The 16,076-nt window shown below is 41.1% G+C and overlaps 1 protein-coding gene across 1 annotated transcript in view; it reads right to left on the bottom strand.

Moving 5' to 3' along the window:
• CAPN5 (calpain 5) overlaps positions 1–16,076 on the bottom strand; it is a 146,119-nt gene that overhangs the window by 77,625 nt on the left and 52,418 nt on the right. The window contains exon 2 of the mRNA XM_088473792.1: positions 8,740–8,919. Coding sequence (XP_088329918.1) covers positions 8,740–8,904 — 165 coding nt within the window. The 5' untranslated portion in view covers positions 8,905–8,919. The remainder of the gene's footprint in view (positions 1–8,739; positions 8,920–16,076) is intronic.

The following is a 16,076-nucleotide window of genomic DNA, read 5'->3' as shown; positions in this document are numbered from 1 at the left end:
CTGAACCCTGGCAATTGCATGTAAAAAATGTTTCTTTGCAGTATTAAATACACTGTTTTACTTGGCAAGGACCATAGGTTATTTATTTTTATCTACACGTCAATGGACAAGTGATAGGAGTTTCCTTAGGAAGCCCTGATCATTATATACAGAATGCGGCTCAGTATGTTGTAGCCCAGGTACAGGACAGACTCCATGTGTAATACTCGCTGTGTTAACGTCGTGCTCTGACAGCCAGCCAAACGGCCCGGTCAGCTGGCCCGCCGTCCACAGGCAGCTAATGAATTCCGATATGGAACATGTCCCAGAAAACGTCATTTTACACTCAGAGCTCTCTGCTACTAAGACTTCTATTAGACTGGGCATCATGCCGCCTTTGTTCTTCTCTCAGTGGCCCCATTTACAAACATCTTCATTTACTATAAGCTGCACTCCATGAAGGGGGGTATTCATGAAAGCTTGGAGAGAGAGAGAGAATTGTGGGAGATAAAGTACCAACCAAGCAGCTCCCAGCTGTCACTTTACAGGCTGTGTTTCAAAAATGACAGTTAGGAGCTGATCGGTTGGTACTTTATCTCCGTCCAAGATTTTATGAATACCCCCCCCTTTCCCGTCATCTCCTGCCTCATTAACCCGAATCGACAGCTATTTGCTGCACTGATATTCAGTCCACTAGGAAACAATAATATTACTAGGATTCTACATGTCCTGATTATTCTAGGACAGTCCCCATTTTTTAAAGCACAATAATAGTGTTCTAATAGTTCACCCTCCCGGGCGAATAACAATTAACATTAAAACAGAAGCCGTACGCAGATTCCTTACTTGGGAACTTAGAAAAAAATATGAAGAGGACTTAAAACAAGGGAGTCCCAACTTTTTCTTGGCGTGCCATAAAAAGAAACTGACTGACTTTGGAGTGGGTGGGGGTTGGGTGCGCTATTATAGAAACAGAGAACAGGTCTCAGTCCATTGTCCGCTATCTTGCAGGTATGTAATGCTGTGTAGCTGTCCTTGTTCCACGGACCGGTCTGGTTTTACAGCCTCCACCGCTTCCAACATTAATTATAGAACGCAGTAAACTCAATGCAAAACCTACTGTGTATCAGACCCAATTACTAACTGGTTAAACAACAATTTTGCAAGAAAACAGGTGCCACATCCGACAAGGAGTAATGGAATTTCAATGGAACTTGCATTAGTCCATCATAATATCTGACCGACGTTAATTCTGCATACGTTTAGGGCTGGTATAAAGGCTCTTACACGGTTTTACAAAACAACGTTCACAGCATCATGAGAATTTTATTTTAAATGAGTATTTCAAATGACGGCATGACCAGATGGAGAATTATTCCAGATTCATAAAATATTTCTGTTTTATACTTTTTGGCTGTAATATGAATATAGGCCGGGGGTCTGTCAGACAGATTTATGTCCGCAGTGTCCCCCATCACCACCAAATAGTGCTCTGGACATTCCCCATTCAGCCAACGATGCCACCAACACTAATTAGAGATGACAAAACATGATGAGGACAGAAAAGTGAATGGTTTCTGAAATACAATGACCTGAACTGTCTGAGGGAAATAAACCGCTCATTGACCCCGGCCAGTGACCTCAATACCAAGAAGTCATTTCCCCATCTGCAGCAAATGGGATTGTGAGAAATGCTACTGTACGAACCAGTTTGGTCTCCTGTAGCTGCAGTAATGTCTGCCTCAAGTAGGCTGGAACTATAACGCGACGTCTGTCGCGATGTCACACAAATCCCTCACCGTTAGGACACGTCCCCGAGCGATTGTATTGTAGCTGACGTATTTGTCACGCCTCAGTTAGACGGACAGGAGATGGAGGCATCATTGTGGAAGGGGAAGCACCACCAGGATGAACTTATGTTCATCCTGACGAAAGAACATAAGTTCTGAAGCGTTGACCGATTACAGGCTCCTATCATAGACAAACGCAGGGGGGGTTTCCATCCGCCTGGAAACCCCCCCTCCCCAGCACATACCATGGCCACAGTAGAAATCGTAATATAATAGAATTTTACTAGTGCTGCATGTTCTTCTCAGTATCACAAATGAAATAATTAGCACCACCTGTGGATCTTTTAACATGTATCAGCCTGTAATAAATAACCTGTGCACCAACTAGGGGATCTGGAAAACATGCACTGTTAGGGATGCACTGCAATAGGAGCCCAATATGTCCAGGGAAGTGCTAGGTTCTTCTGCTGCTCCTCCAGGCTCCCAGACTAGCTCCAATGCTCTGGAATGGTGCCCAACTCTAACATAAAAACATTCAGTTCAGACAGGATGGCTTACTGCCGCATCAAATGACTTACTATGATCCTGTATATGCTGGAATTATGGCACATATAGACATTGTATAAAGCATATTAAAGCTGGATAAGTGCTAATTCTGCCCTCTTCATGGACTGGCCACACTCACTCTAAAATCAGGCATTTGGAAACCCCCCTCTAGAAATCGTGCTTTTGTCACTGCCTGTGGCCGTTATTGTACCAAGTCGTCTGAATGCCGCCATATTATATATATATATATATATATATACATATACATACACACACACACACAAGCACGATAGCTGCAAACACATTAGTATGCCTGTGGGCACATACCCGAAAATGTAAATAAGCAAAGAGGAACTTGCGCAAACATATAAATAAATTGGAAGTGCTGCGCTAACTACCCAATATATTTTTGCTTGGGCTGAAAAGAAGGTACTTGGACACGTTTTCATGTATAAAAATCTGTAGCAGGTATATTGCATGTAATGAAAAAAACTTTATATTTGTTTACAATTTAAATATAGACATATGTAATAAAAATATAAAAATAGATCTTCAGTAAAATTGCTGGCATTCATTCAATAGAAATCTTACTAATTCCACCTTCAAAGAATTAGTCATGTAAAGATCTCTTTGGACCTGTATCAAAGTTCCTTTATCAATAGTCGGGTAATCTTTATATGCACCTCTGATTAAAGGACTGTATAAAATCTGGTTCCGTAGTCCAATTAGCGATGTGCGCACTCCTCGTGTTATGTGGAAACAGCTGCTGTTGTACAGTCAACGTTTACAGATAATATACACTATTATAGCCTTTCACTCGTTTTCAATATACTATCATTTCTCAAACTCAATCTGGGAAATGATAGTATATTGAAAATGAGTTTGGGCGGTATTCAATTGTTTTATTGCGCCCGATCTCCCGTCTAAAGTGATGGGAGATTGCGAGGGGGGGGTTATTCAATTGATTTCGATTATCGCGACCAAAGAGGTCGGGTTTAGCCACGTAAAATGGCTAAACCCAAAGTGTTGGGCACAATTGCGAAAAATGCTGTTTGGGCACCCAAACGGGTCACTTTTTAGCACATTTCAGCGTGCCACCCCCGGAGGAGAGCTGAAATGCAGCTGTTCACGCCCGACAGGAACAACAATTATTCCATTCCACTTCACTAGGCATTCGATACCAAGAATGTACAGAGACGTCAGAAAAAGTGTCCTCAATGTCCTAAAAAATGCGGTTGTACCCAATGTCCACTTAACCATGGACATGTGGACAAGTGGAAAAAGACAAGCAGACAAAGGACTATATGACTGTGACAGCCCACTGGGTAGATGTATCACCTTAAACAACAACAGCGTCACCAGTAACAGCATCTCAAAAATGCCAGCTCGTTCCAAGGCAGGTTACGCTGTGTATCACTGGTTTCAGTAAGAGGCACACCGCTGACAACCTCTTAGAGCAGGGGTGGGGAACATTTTTTCTGACAAGGGCCATTTTGATATATATAACATTATTCGCGGGCCCGGTGCAGGCCACACCCCCTCCGTGTGACGTTACACGGTGGCGTGGCCACAATCACCGGTGATTACAGCAATGTAACGGCAGCAGTGTGACCGTCTGAAGCATCCTAAGGATGCTCCAGGCGGCACTGCTACATAGATTGTAGTTGCAGTGTGCCCTTCTAGGCACCCTGCTAGCCAGATGAGGGCCAGACCAAATGATTCAGAGGGTCTGATACAGCCCTCGGGCTTGAGGTTCCCCATCCCTGTCTTAGAGAAACTGAGGGAAATCATTGCCCAATGGCTTACCCCACTTAGACTTTCCTGGGGATTTGTGATATCTGACAACGCCACCAATATTTATAAATTATTACCGCCCAGAGAAATGAAACATTTCACTGAAAAGGAATACTAATTGTATCTATATTGATTACACCTGTTTTGAAATTGCACACCAAAGAGAAAGGAGTTTCTGGAGCAATAAGTATATAAAGACATCCACTAAAGGACCACATTACTCTTTGATAAAGCTCCAATTAGAAGTGAAACGCGTTAGAGAGTCATTCCCAGGTGGTGGTCCTGCTGCTCCTGCAAACATTGGCTCACTGACAGCCGATTGCTATTTCCATACAGCACGGATACCCGGTAGGGCCCTGTATGGATTCTGTTCTCCTCCACTCTGCAGGTGTAATCCTGGGCTTGGAGACTATTACTTCATAATAGCCAATCTTCCTACCAGCAGTGAGTTTAGAAGTGCAGCCGCACATTGCTGTTTCTTCCGTGAGATTCCCACATACAGAGGCTAGGATATACCATATGAATATCGGTCAGTATAAAGGCGCATATCCACTACACGATAAATTGGACGATTTGAACGAAAACGATATCGTTCATCGTCCGCAATATCGTGCAGTGGATATACAGTCAATGACCAGCAATTCGCGCTCTCGCTGGTCGTTGACGCTGTTGTTGATCGTCAGGTTGTGCAAGTTCGGGGATGAAGGAGGGTGTCGGCACTGAACGATATATCGTTCAGTGTGGGCTCGATGTCCACTGCACAAATAAATGAATTATTTAACGATATCCTTAATTAATCGTGTAGTGGATATGCGGCTGAAGCCTATATACTATTAGTGCAGCCAGATTGGAACAGGCACTAGAATAAAATCTATGAACTGTTGTATACACGGACATTGTATATTATCTTGAAAAGTTGACTGTACAACAGCCGCTATTTCCGCATAACACGAGGAGTGCGCACATCGCTAAGTGGACTAAGGAACCAGATTTTAAACAGTCCTTTAATCAGAGGAGAATATAAAGATAAATCAGACTCTTGATAAAGGAACTTTACATGACTAATTGTTTGAAGGTGGAGATTTTGATTGAATGAATGCCAGCAATTTCATTGAAGCTCTATTTTTATATAATTATTACATATGTATATATTTAAAAATATTAAGTTTTTCATTACATGCAATAAACCAGATAGATTTTTAAACGTGCAAACGTCCCTAAGTCCCTTCTTTTCAGCCATAGCAAAAACATATTAGGTAATTAGTGCAGCACTTCCAATGTATTTATAGGTGTGTCTAAGTTCCCTACCAACTTGTGCCTTGTAAATCAAAGCAATAATAATGGGGGACAAAAAAATAAATATGACATACAAAACGTTAAATGAGAAACCAATTCAGAGGTTGATTAATGCATTCTACCCTATTTCATTACAAATGTGCCTGCTCAGAAAGCAATAAAACCCAATTACATTCTAATATCACAAATTTTAGGACCTCTGACTTGAACAGAGTTGGTTTCCCGCAAACACCAGTAAATAATCGCTGCACTAGATCTGGCGTCTAACACACCCATGGGTGATCGTGGCTATAGGAATGGCTCCAAATCCTCCAGTATCCTGCGGACACCTGTAGGGAGTTGCTGCTCTAGGAAGGTCTTTCCCACACCTGTATGGAACTACTGCAATAGGTATGGTGCCCAATGTCCCGCAGATTACCATAATGACTCTCCCCCCTACACCTGGTGTCCCGAACACACCTGTAAAGAACTGCAGCCCTAGAAATACAGCGCAAGGTGTCCCGCACACACCCATGACTCTCCTCTACATCTGTTGTCCCGCACACACCTGTAAGGAAGTACTGCCCTAGATATGGTGTCCGGTGTCACACAAACACACACACAACGACTCTCTCCCCTACACATGGTGTCCCACACACCCCTGTAAGGAACTGCTGCCCTAAATAGGACGCCCAATGTCCTGCATTCAGCCATAATAAATCTCTCCTCACCTGGTGTCCCGTACACCCCTTTATAGAATTGCTGCCCTAGATATAGCGCCCGGTGTCCCGCACACACCCATGACGACTCTCTCTCCTACACCTGGTGTCCCACACACAACTGTAAGGAAGTGGTGCGCTGGATATGGCGCCCAGTGTCCCACACACACCAACAAAGACTCTCTCCCCTACTCCTGGTGTCCAGCACACACCTATGACTCTCTCCACTACACCTGGTGTACCGCACACACCTATGACTCTCTCCCCTACACCTGGTGTCCGACACACCTATAATGACTCTCTCTCCTACACCTGGTGTCCCACACACACCTATAATGACTCTCTCCCCTACACTTGGTGTCCAGCACACACCTATGACTCTCTCCCCTACACCTGGTGTCCGACACACCTATAACTCTCTCCCCTACACCTGGTGTCCCACACACACCTATAATGACTCTCTCCCCTACACCTGGTGTCCCACACACACCTATAATGACTCTCTCCCCTACACCTGGTGTCCCACACACACCTATAATGACTCTCTCCCCTACACTTGGTGTCCCGCACACACCTATGACTCTCTCCCCTACACCTGGTGTCCCGTACACCCCTTTATAGAATTGCTGCCCTAGATATAGCGCCCGATGTCCCGCACATACCCATGACGACTCTCTCTCCTACACCTGGTGTCCCACACACAACTGTAAGGAAGTGGTGCGCTGGATATGGCGCCCAGTGTCCCACACACACCAACGACTCTCTCCCCTACTCCTGGTGTCCAGCACACACCTATGACTCTCTCCACTACACCTGGTGTCCCGCACACACCTATGACTCTCTCCCCTACACCTGGTGTCCGACACACCTATAATGACTCTCTCCCCTACACCTGGTGTCCCACACACCTATAATGACTCTCTCTCCTACACTTGGTGTCCCGCACACACTCATAATGACTCTCTCCCCTACACCTGGTGTCCCACACACACCTATAATGACTCTCTCCCCTACACCTGGTGTCCCACACACCTATAATGACTCTCTCTCCTACACTTGGTGTCCCGCACACACTCATAATGACTCTCTCCCCTACACCTGGTGTCCCACACACACCTATAATGACTTTCTCCCCTACACTTGGTGTCCCGCACACAAGTATGACTCTCTCCCCTACAGCTGGTGTCCCACACACACCTATAATGATTCTCTCTCCTACACCTGGTGTCCCACACACCTATAATGACTCTCTCTCCTACACTTGGTGTCCCGCACACACTCATAATGACTCTCTCCCCTACACCTGGTGTCCCACACACACCTATAATGACTCTCTCCCCTACACCTGGTGTCCCACACACCTATAATGACTCTCTCTCCTACACTTGGTGTCCCGCACACACTCATAATGACTCTCTCCCCTACACCTGGTGTCCCACACACACCTATAATGACTCTCTCCCCTACACCTGGTGTCCCACACACCTATAATGACTCTCTCTCCTACACTTGGTGTCCCGCACACACTCATAATGACTCTCTCCCCTACACCTGGTGTCCCACACACACCTATAATGACTTTCTCCCCTACACTTGGTGTCCCGCACACAAGTATGACTCTCTCCCCTACAGCTGGTGTCCCACACACACCTATAATGACTCTCTCTCCTACACCTGGTGTCCCACACACCTATAATGACTCTCTCTCCTACACTTGGTGTCCCGCACACACTCATAATGACTCTCTCCCCTACACCTGGTGTCCCACACACACCTATAATGACTCTCTCCCCTACACCTGGTGTCCCACACACCTATAATGACTCTCTCTCCTACACTTGGTGTCCCGCACACACTCATAATGACTCTCTCCCCTACACCTGGTGTCCCACACACACCTATAATGACTCTCACCCCTACACCTGGTGTCCCACACACCTATAATGACTCTCTCTCCTACACTTGGTGTCCCGCACACACTCATAATGACTCTCTCCCCTACACCTGGTGTCCCACACACACCTATAATGACTTTCTCCCCTACACTTGGTGTCCCGCACACAAGTATGACTCTCTCCCCTACAGCTGGTGTCCCACACACACCTATAATGACTCTCTCTCCTACACCTGGTGTCCCACACACCTATAATGACTCTCTCTCCTACACTTGGTGTCCCGCACACACTCATAATGACTCTCTCCCCTACACCTGGTGTCCCACACACACCTATAATGACTCTCTCCCCTACACCTGGTGTCCCACACACCTATAATGACTCTCTCTCCTACACTTGGTGTCCCGCACACACTCATAATGACTCTCTCCCCTACACCTGGTGTCCCACACACACCTATAATGACTTTCTCCCCTACACTTGGTGTCCCGCACACAAGTATGACTCTCTCCCCTACAGCTGGTGTCCCACACACACCTATAATGACTCTCTCTCCTACACCTGGTGTCCCACACACCTATAATGACTCTCTCTCCTACACTTGGTGTCCCGCACACACTCATAATGACTCTCTCCCCTACACCTGGTGTCCCACACACACCTATAATGACTCTCTCCCCTACACCTGGTGTCCTGCACACACCTGTAGGGAAATGACCAGACTGGCACTGATCGTCTCACCTTTGGCCGTTTCCATTGGACACCTTGGACCCGCTGAGTCTTATAAAACAGAGAATCATTGTTGGCAGGGAAATTTGGATCTTCAAAAAGTTCCTTTTTCTTCTGACATTCTTTCTTCAGGGAGTAAAACTGCTGGTTCCCAAACGTCACTACCGAGGAAAACATCCTTCACCAGACTGTCTGAACAAAGCAGAAAAAATAAAAATTAATTCATTTGTAAATACGCAACTGCAAATAGCGCAATATACTCACCCGGGACAATACGACACATGCTGCCTCTATATACAGCCCTAGAGGTCTCATAGGCTCCTATAGTATAAATACTGGCTCAGCCAAAAAATACCAGCCCCTATTTCTCCTGGATACATTCTGGACCCACCCAGAGACTCGGAGGATTTTTTTCCCCTTTTTCTTTTGTCTTTTAAGGGATCGCCGAGTCCTCAATGTGTAATTTTCGTAAATTCACAATGGATATAAAAGTCTGTTTTCCTGACATTCATGTGCACTTGTTACATCATTTATGTATTACCTCCTGTGCTGCGCTACAGACCTCTGTACAACATTGTTCTCACGGTTTCGGATAAAGATAATTAAAAAAAAAAAAAAACCTTGAAATTACAATCCGCAAAGCTGCCGTGACATCCCTGGCCCTGGCCCTGCCTACGAGTCCACCGGGCCACACAGGGCATTTCTGCAGAGCAAGGCTGCAAGACTGTCACTCACACTCTGTCTGATCAGACAGGCCAGCACTTCACTCCTAACGTGGCAACAAGCTGCAGAGGGGCAAATGTGAGGACGAAAGACACTGACACAGCTCAGTAACACATAGCATTTGATATAAAGTATTATAAAGCGACAATTTTTCTTTGTTGTTGTTAAAAAAAATGAATTCCAAAACTGATATATTACCTACAATATTTATAATATATGGCATAAAATGAGCACGGCTGTAATAAACCTGGTGTATTGAAAACTATAGCCATATCTCATTCTTAGTTTGAGCTACAAGAGGGGGAGGCAAAATGTAGAGTTAAAAATGGATGGAGGATAAATTAAAACTTACTTATAAAGACATTAAAAGACATTGGTCACTACACTGCCCAATATAACCAGTATATATACTAACAAACATCGTACACTATACTGCCCAATATAACCAGTATATATACTAACAAACATTGTACACTATACTGCCCAATGTAACCAGTATATATACTCACATACATCGTACACTATACTGCCCAATGTAACCAGTATATATACTAACATACATCGTACACTATACTGCCCAATATAACCAGTATATATACTAACATACATCATACACTATACTGCCCAATACAACCAGTATATACAGTAACATACATCGTACACTACACTGCCCAATATAACCAGTATATACACTAACATACATCGTACACTATACTGCCCAATGTAACCAGTATATATACTAACATACATCGTACACTATACTGCCCAATATAACCAGTATATATACTAACATACATCGTACACTATACTGCCCAATATAACCAGTATATATACTAACATACATCGTACACTATACTGCCCAATGTAACCAGTATATATACTAACATACATCGTACACTATACTGCCCAATATAACCAGTATATACAGTAACATACATCGTACACTACACTGCCCAATATAACCAGTATATACACTAACATACATCGTACACTATACTGCCCAATATAACCAGTATATACACTAACATACATCATACACTATACTGCCCAATGTAACCTGTATATATACTAACATACATCATACACTATACTGCCCAATGTAACCAGTATATATACTAACATACATCGTACACTATACTGCCCAATATAACCAGTATATATACTAACATACATCGTACACTATACTGCCCAATGTAACCTGTATATATACTAACATACATCATACACTATACTGCCCAATATAATCAGTATATATACTAACATACATCATACACTATACTGCCCAATGTAACCAGTATATACACTAACATACATCGTACACTACACCGCCCAATATAACCAGTATATATACTAACATACATTGTACACTATACTGCCCAATGTAACCTGTATATATACTAACATACATCATACACTTTTCTGCCCAATATAACCAGTATATATACACTAACATACATCGTACACTATACTTTAATTTGAGGGTAATTACATCCAAATCGGGTGAACGGTGTAGGAATTACAACGGTTTCTAGATGTGCCTCCCACTTTTTAAGGGGCCAAAAGTAATGGGACTATCAACTCAAAAGCTATTTCATGGACAGGTGTGAGCTATTCCCTCATTACTTCATTATCAATTAAGCAGGTAAAAGGTCTGAAGTTGATTCTAGGTGTGACATTTGCATTTGGAATCAGTTGCTGTCAACTCTCAATATGAGATCCAAAGAGCTGTCACTATCAGTGAAGCAAACTATCATTAGGCTGAAAAATCAAAACAAACCCATCAGAGAGATAGCAAAAACATTAGGTGTGGCCAAATCAACTGTTTGGAACATTCTTAAAAAGAAAGAACGCACCGGAGAGCTCAGCAACACCAAAAGACCCGGAAGACCACAGAAAACAACTGTGGTGGATGACAAAAGAATTATTTCCCTGGTGAAGAAAAACTCAATCATAACAGTTGGCCAAATCAAGAACACTCTCCAGGAGGTAGATGTATATGTGTCAAAGTCAACAATCAAGAGAAGACTTCACAAGAGTGAATATAGAGGGTTCACCACAAGATGCAAACCATTGGTGAGCCACAAAAACAGGAAGAACAGATTAGAGTTTGCAAAACAACATCTAAAAAAGCCATTACAGTTCTGAAACAACATCCTATGGACAGATGAGACAAAGATCAACTTGTACCAGAGTGATGGGAAGAGAAGAGTATGGAGAAGGAAAGGAACTGCTCATGATCCAAAACATACCACCTCATCAGTGAAGCATGGTGGTGGTAGTGTCATGGCATGGGCATGTATGGCTGCCAATGGAACTGGTTCCCTTGTATTTATTGATGATGTGACTGCTGACAAAAGCAGCAGAATGAATTCTGAAGTGTTTCGGGCAATATTATATGCTCATATTCAGTCAAATGCTTCAGAACTCATTGGACAGCGCTTCACAGTACAGATGGACAATGACCCGAAGCATACTGCAAAAGCAACCAAAGAGATTTTTAAGGCAAAAAAGTGGAATGTTATGCAATGGCCAAGTCAATCCCCTGACCTGAATCCGATTGAGCATGCATTTCACTTGATGAAGACAAAACTGAAGGGAAAATGCCCCAAGAACAAGCAGGAACTGAAGACATTTGCAGTAGAGGCCTGGCAGAGCATCACCAGGGATGAAACCCAGCGTCTGGTGATGTCTATGTGTTCCAGACTTCAGGCTGTAATTTCCTTCAAAGGATTTGCAACAAAGTATTAAAAAGTGAAAGTTAGATTTAGGATTGATTAGTTTGTCCCATTACTTTTGGCCCCTTAAAAAGTGTGAGGCACATACAGAAACCATTGTAATTTCTACACCGTTCACCTGATTTGGATGTAATTACCCTCAAATTAAATCTGAAAGTCTGCAGTTAAAGCACATATTGTTTGTTTCATTTCAAAGCCATTGTGGTGGTGAATAGAGGCCAAAATATGAAAATTCTGTCAATGTCCCAATATTTATGGACCTGACTGTATACTAACATACATCGTACACTATACTGCCCAATGTAACCAGTATATATACTAATATACATCGTACACTATACTGCCCAATATAACCAGTATGTACACTAACATACATCATACACTATACTGCCCAATATAACCAGTATATATACACTAACATACATCGTACACTATACTGCCCAATATAACCAGTATATACAGTAACATACATCGTACACTATACTGCCCAATATAACCAGTATATACAGTAACATACATCGTACACTACACTGCCCAATATAACCAGTATATATACTAACATACATCGTACACTATACTGCCCAATATAACCAGTACATACAGTAACATACATCGTACACTATACTGCCCAATATAACCAGTATATACACTAATATACATCGTACACTATACTGCCCAATGTAACCTGTATATATACTAACATACATCGTACACTATACTGCCCAATATAACCAGTATATATACTAATATACATCATACACTATACTGCCCAATGTAACCTGTATATATACTAACATACATCGTACACTATACTGCCCAATGTAACCTGTATATATACTAACATACATCATACACTATACTGCCCAATATAACCAGTATATATACTAACATACATCGTACACTATAAAGTCCAAAGTAACCAGTATATACTAACATACATCATACACTATACTGCCCAATGTAACCAGTATATACTAACATACATCGTACACTACACTGCCCAATATAACCAGTATATATACTAACATACATCGTACACTATACTGCCCAATATAACCAGTATATATACTAACATACATCGTACACTATACTGACCAATATAACCAGTATATACACTAACATACATCGTACACTACACTGCCCAATATAACCAGTATATATACTAACATACATCATACACTATACTGCCCAATATAACCAGTATATACACTAACATACATCGTACACTATACTGCCCAATATAACCAGTATATATACTAACATACATCGTACACTATACTGCCCAATATAACCAGTATATATACTAACATACATCGTACACTATACTGCCCAATATAACCAGTATATATACACTAACATACATCGTACACTACACTGCCCAATATAACCAGTATATATACTAACATACATCATACACTATACTGCCCAATATGACCAGTATATACACTAGCATACATTATACACTATACTGCCCAATATAACCAGTATATATACTAACATACATCATACACTACACCGCCCAATATAACCAGTATATATACTAACATACATCGTACACAATACTGCCCAATATAACCAGTATATATACTAACATACATCGTACACTATACTGCCCAATATAACCAGTATATATACTAACATACATCGTACACTATACTGCCCAATATAACCAGTATATATACTAACATACATCGTACACTATACTGACCAATATAACCAGTATATACACTAACATACATCGTACACTATACTGCCCAATGTAACCTGTATATATACTAACATACATCGTACACTATACTGCCCAATATAACCAGTATATATACTAACATACATCGTACACTACACTGCCCAATATAACCAGTATATATACTAACATACATCATACACTACACTGCCCAATATAACCAGTATATACAGTAACATACATCGTACACTATACTGCCCAATGTAACCAGTATATACAGTAACATACATCGTACACTACACTGCCCAATGTAACCAGTATATACACTAACATACATCGTACACTACACTGCCCAATATAACCAGTATATATACTAACATACATCGTACACTATACTGCCCAATATAACCAGTATATATACTAACATACATCGTACGCTATACTGCCCAATATAACCAGTATATATACTAATATACATCGTACACTATACTGACCAATATAACCAGTATGTACAGTAACATACATCGTACACTACACTGCCCAATATAACCAGTATATATACTAACATACATCGTACGCTATACTGCCCAATATAACCAGTATATATACTAATATACATCGTACACTATACTGCCCAATATAACCAGTATGTACAGTAACATACATCGTACACTATACTGCCCAATATAACCAGTATATATACACTAACATACATCGTACACTATACTGCCCAATATAACCAGTATATATACTAACATACATCGTACACTACACTGCCCAATGTAACCAGTATATATACTAACATACATCGTACACTATACTGCCCAATATAACCAGTATATACAGTAACATACATCGTACACTATACTGCCCAATGTAACCTGTATATATACTAACATACATCGTACACTATACTGACCAATATAACCAGTATATATACTAACATACATCATACACTATACTGCCCAATATAACCAGTATATACAGTAACATACATCGTACACTATACTGCCCAATATAACCAGTATATACACTAACATACATCGTACACTATACTGCCCAATGTAACCAGTATATACAGTAACATACATCGTACACTACACTGCCCAATATAACCAGTATATATACTAACATACATCGTACACTATACTGCCCAATATAACCAGTATATACAGTAACATACATCGTACACTATACTGCCCAATATAACCAGTATATATACACTAACATACATCGTACACTATACTGCCCAATATAACCAGTATATACAGTAACATACATCGTACACTATACTGCCCAATATAACCAGTATATACAGTAACATACATCATACACTATACTGCCCAATATAACCAGTATATATACACTAACATACATCGTACACTATACTGCCCAATATAACCAGTATATACAGTAACATACATCGTACACTACACTGCCCAATATAACCAGTATATATACTAACATACATCGTACACTATAATGTCCAATGTAACCAGTATATATACTAACATACATCGTACACTATACTGACCAATATAACCAGTATATACACTAACATACATCGTACACTATACTGCCCAATGTAACCTGTATATATACTAACATACATCGTACACTACACTGCCCAATGTAACCAGTATATACACTAACATACATCGTACACTACACTGCCCAATGTACCAAATATATATACTAACATACATTGTACACTATACTGCCCAATATAACCAGTATATATACTAACATACATCATACACTATACTGCCCAATATAACCAGTATATATACTAACATACATCGTACACTATACTGCCCAATGTAACCAGTATATACACTAACATACATCGTACACTACACTGCCCAATATAACCAGTATATACACTAACATACATCGTACACTATACTGCCCAATATAACCAGCATATATACTAACATACATAATACACTATACTGACCAATATAAACAGTATATACACTAACATACATCATACACTATACTGCCCAATGTAACCAGTATATATACTAACATACATCATACACTATACTGCCCAATATAACCAGTATATATACTAACATACATCATACACTATACTGCCCAATATAACCAGTATATATACTAACATACATCATACACTATACTGCCCAATATAACCAGTATATATACTAACATACATCATACACTATACTGCCCAATATAACCAGTAT

The sequence above is a fragment of the Taudactylus pleione genome, unplaced genomic scaffold, assembly GCF_031769625.1.
Source record: "Taudactylus pleione unplaced genomic scaffold, aTauple2 ptg000140l, whole genome shotgun sequence".
Lineage (NCBI taxonomy): Eukaryota > Metazoa > Chordata > Amphibia > Anura > Myobatrachidae > Taudactylus > Taudactylus pleione.
This window is presented reverse-complemented; position numbering and strand designations above follow the sequence as displayed.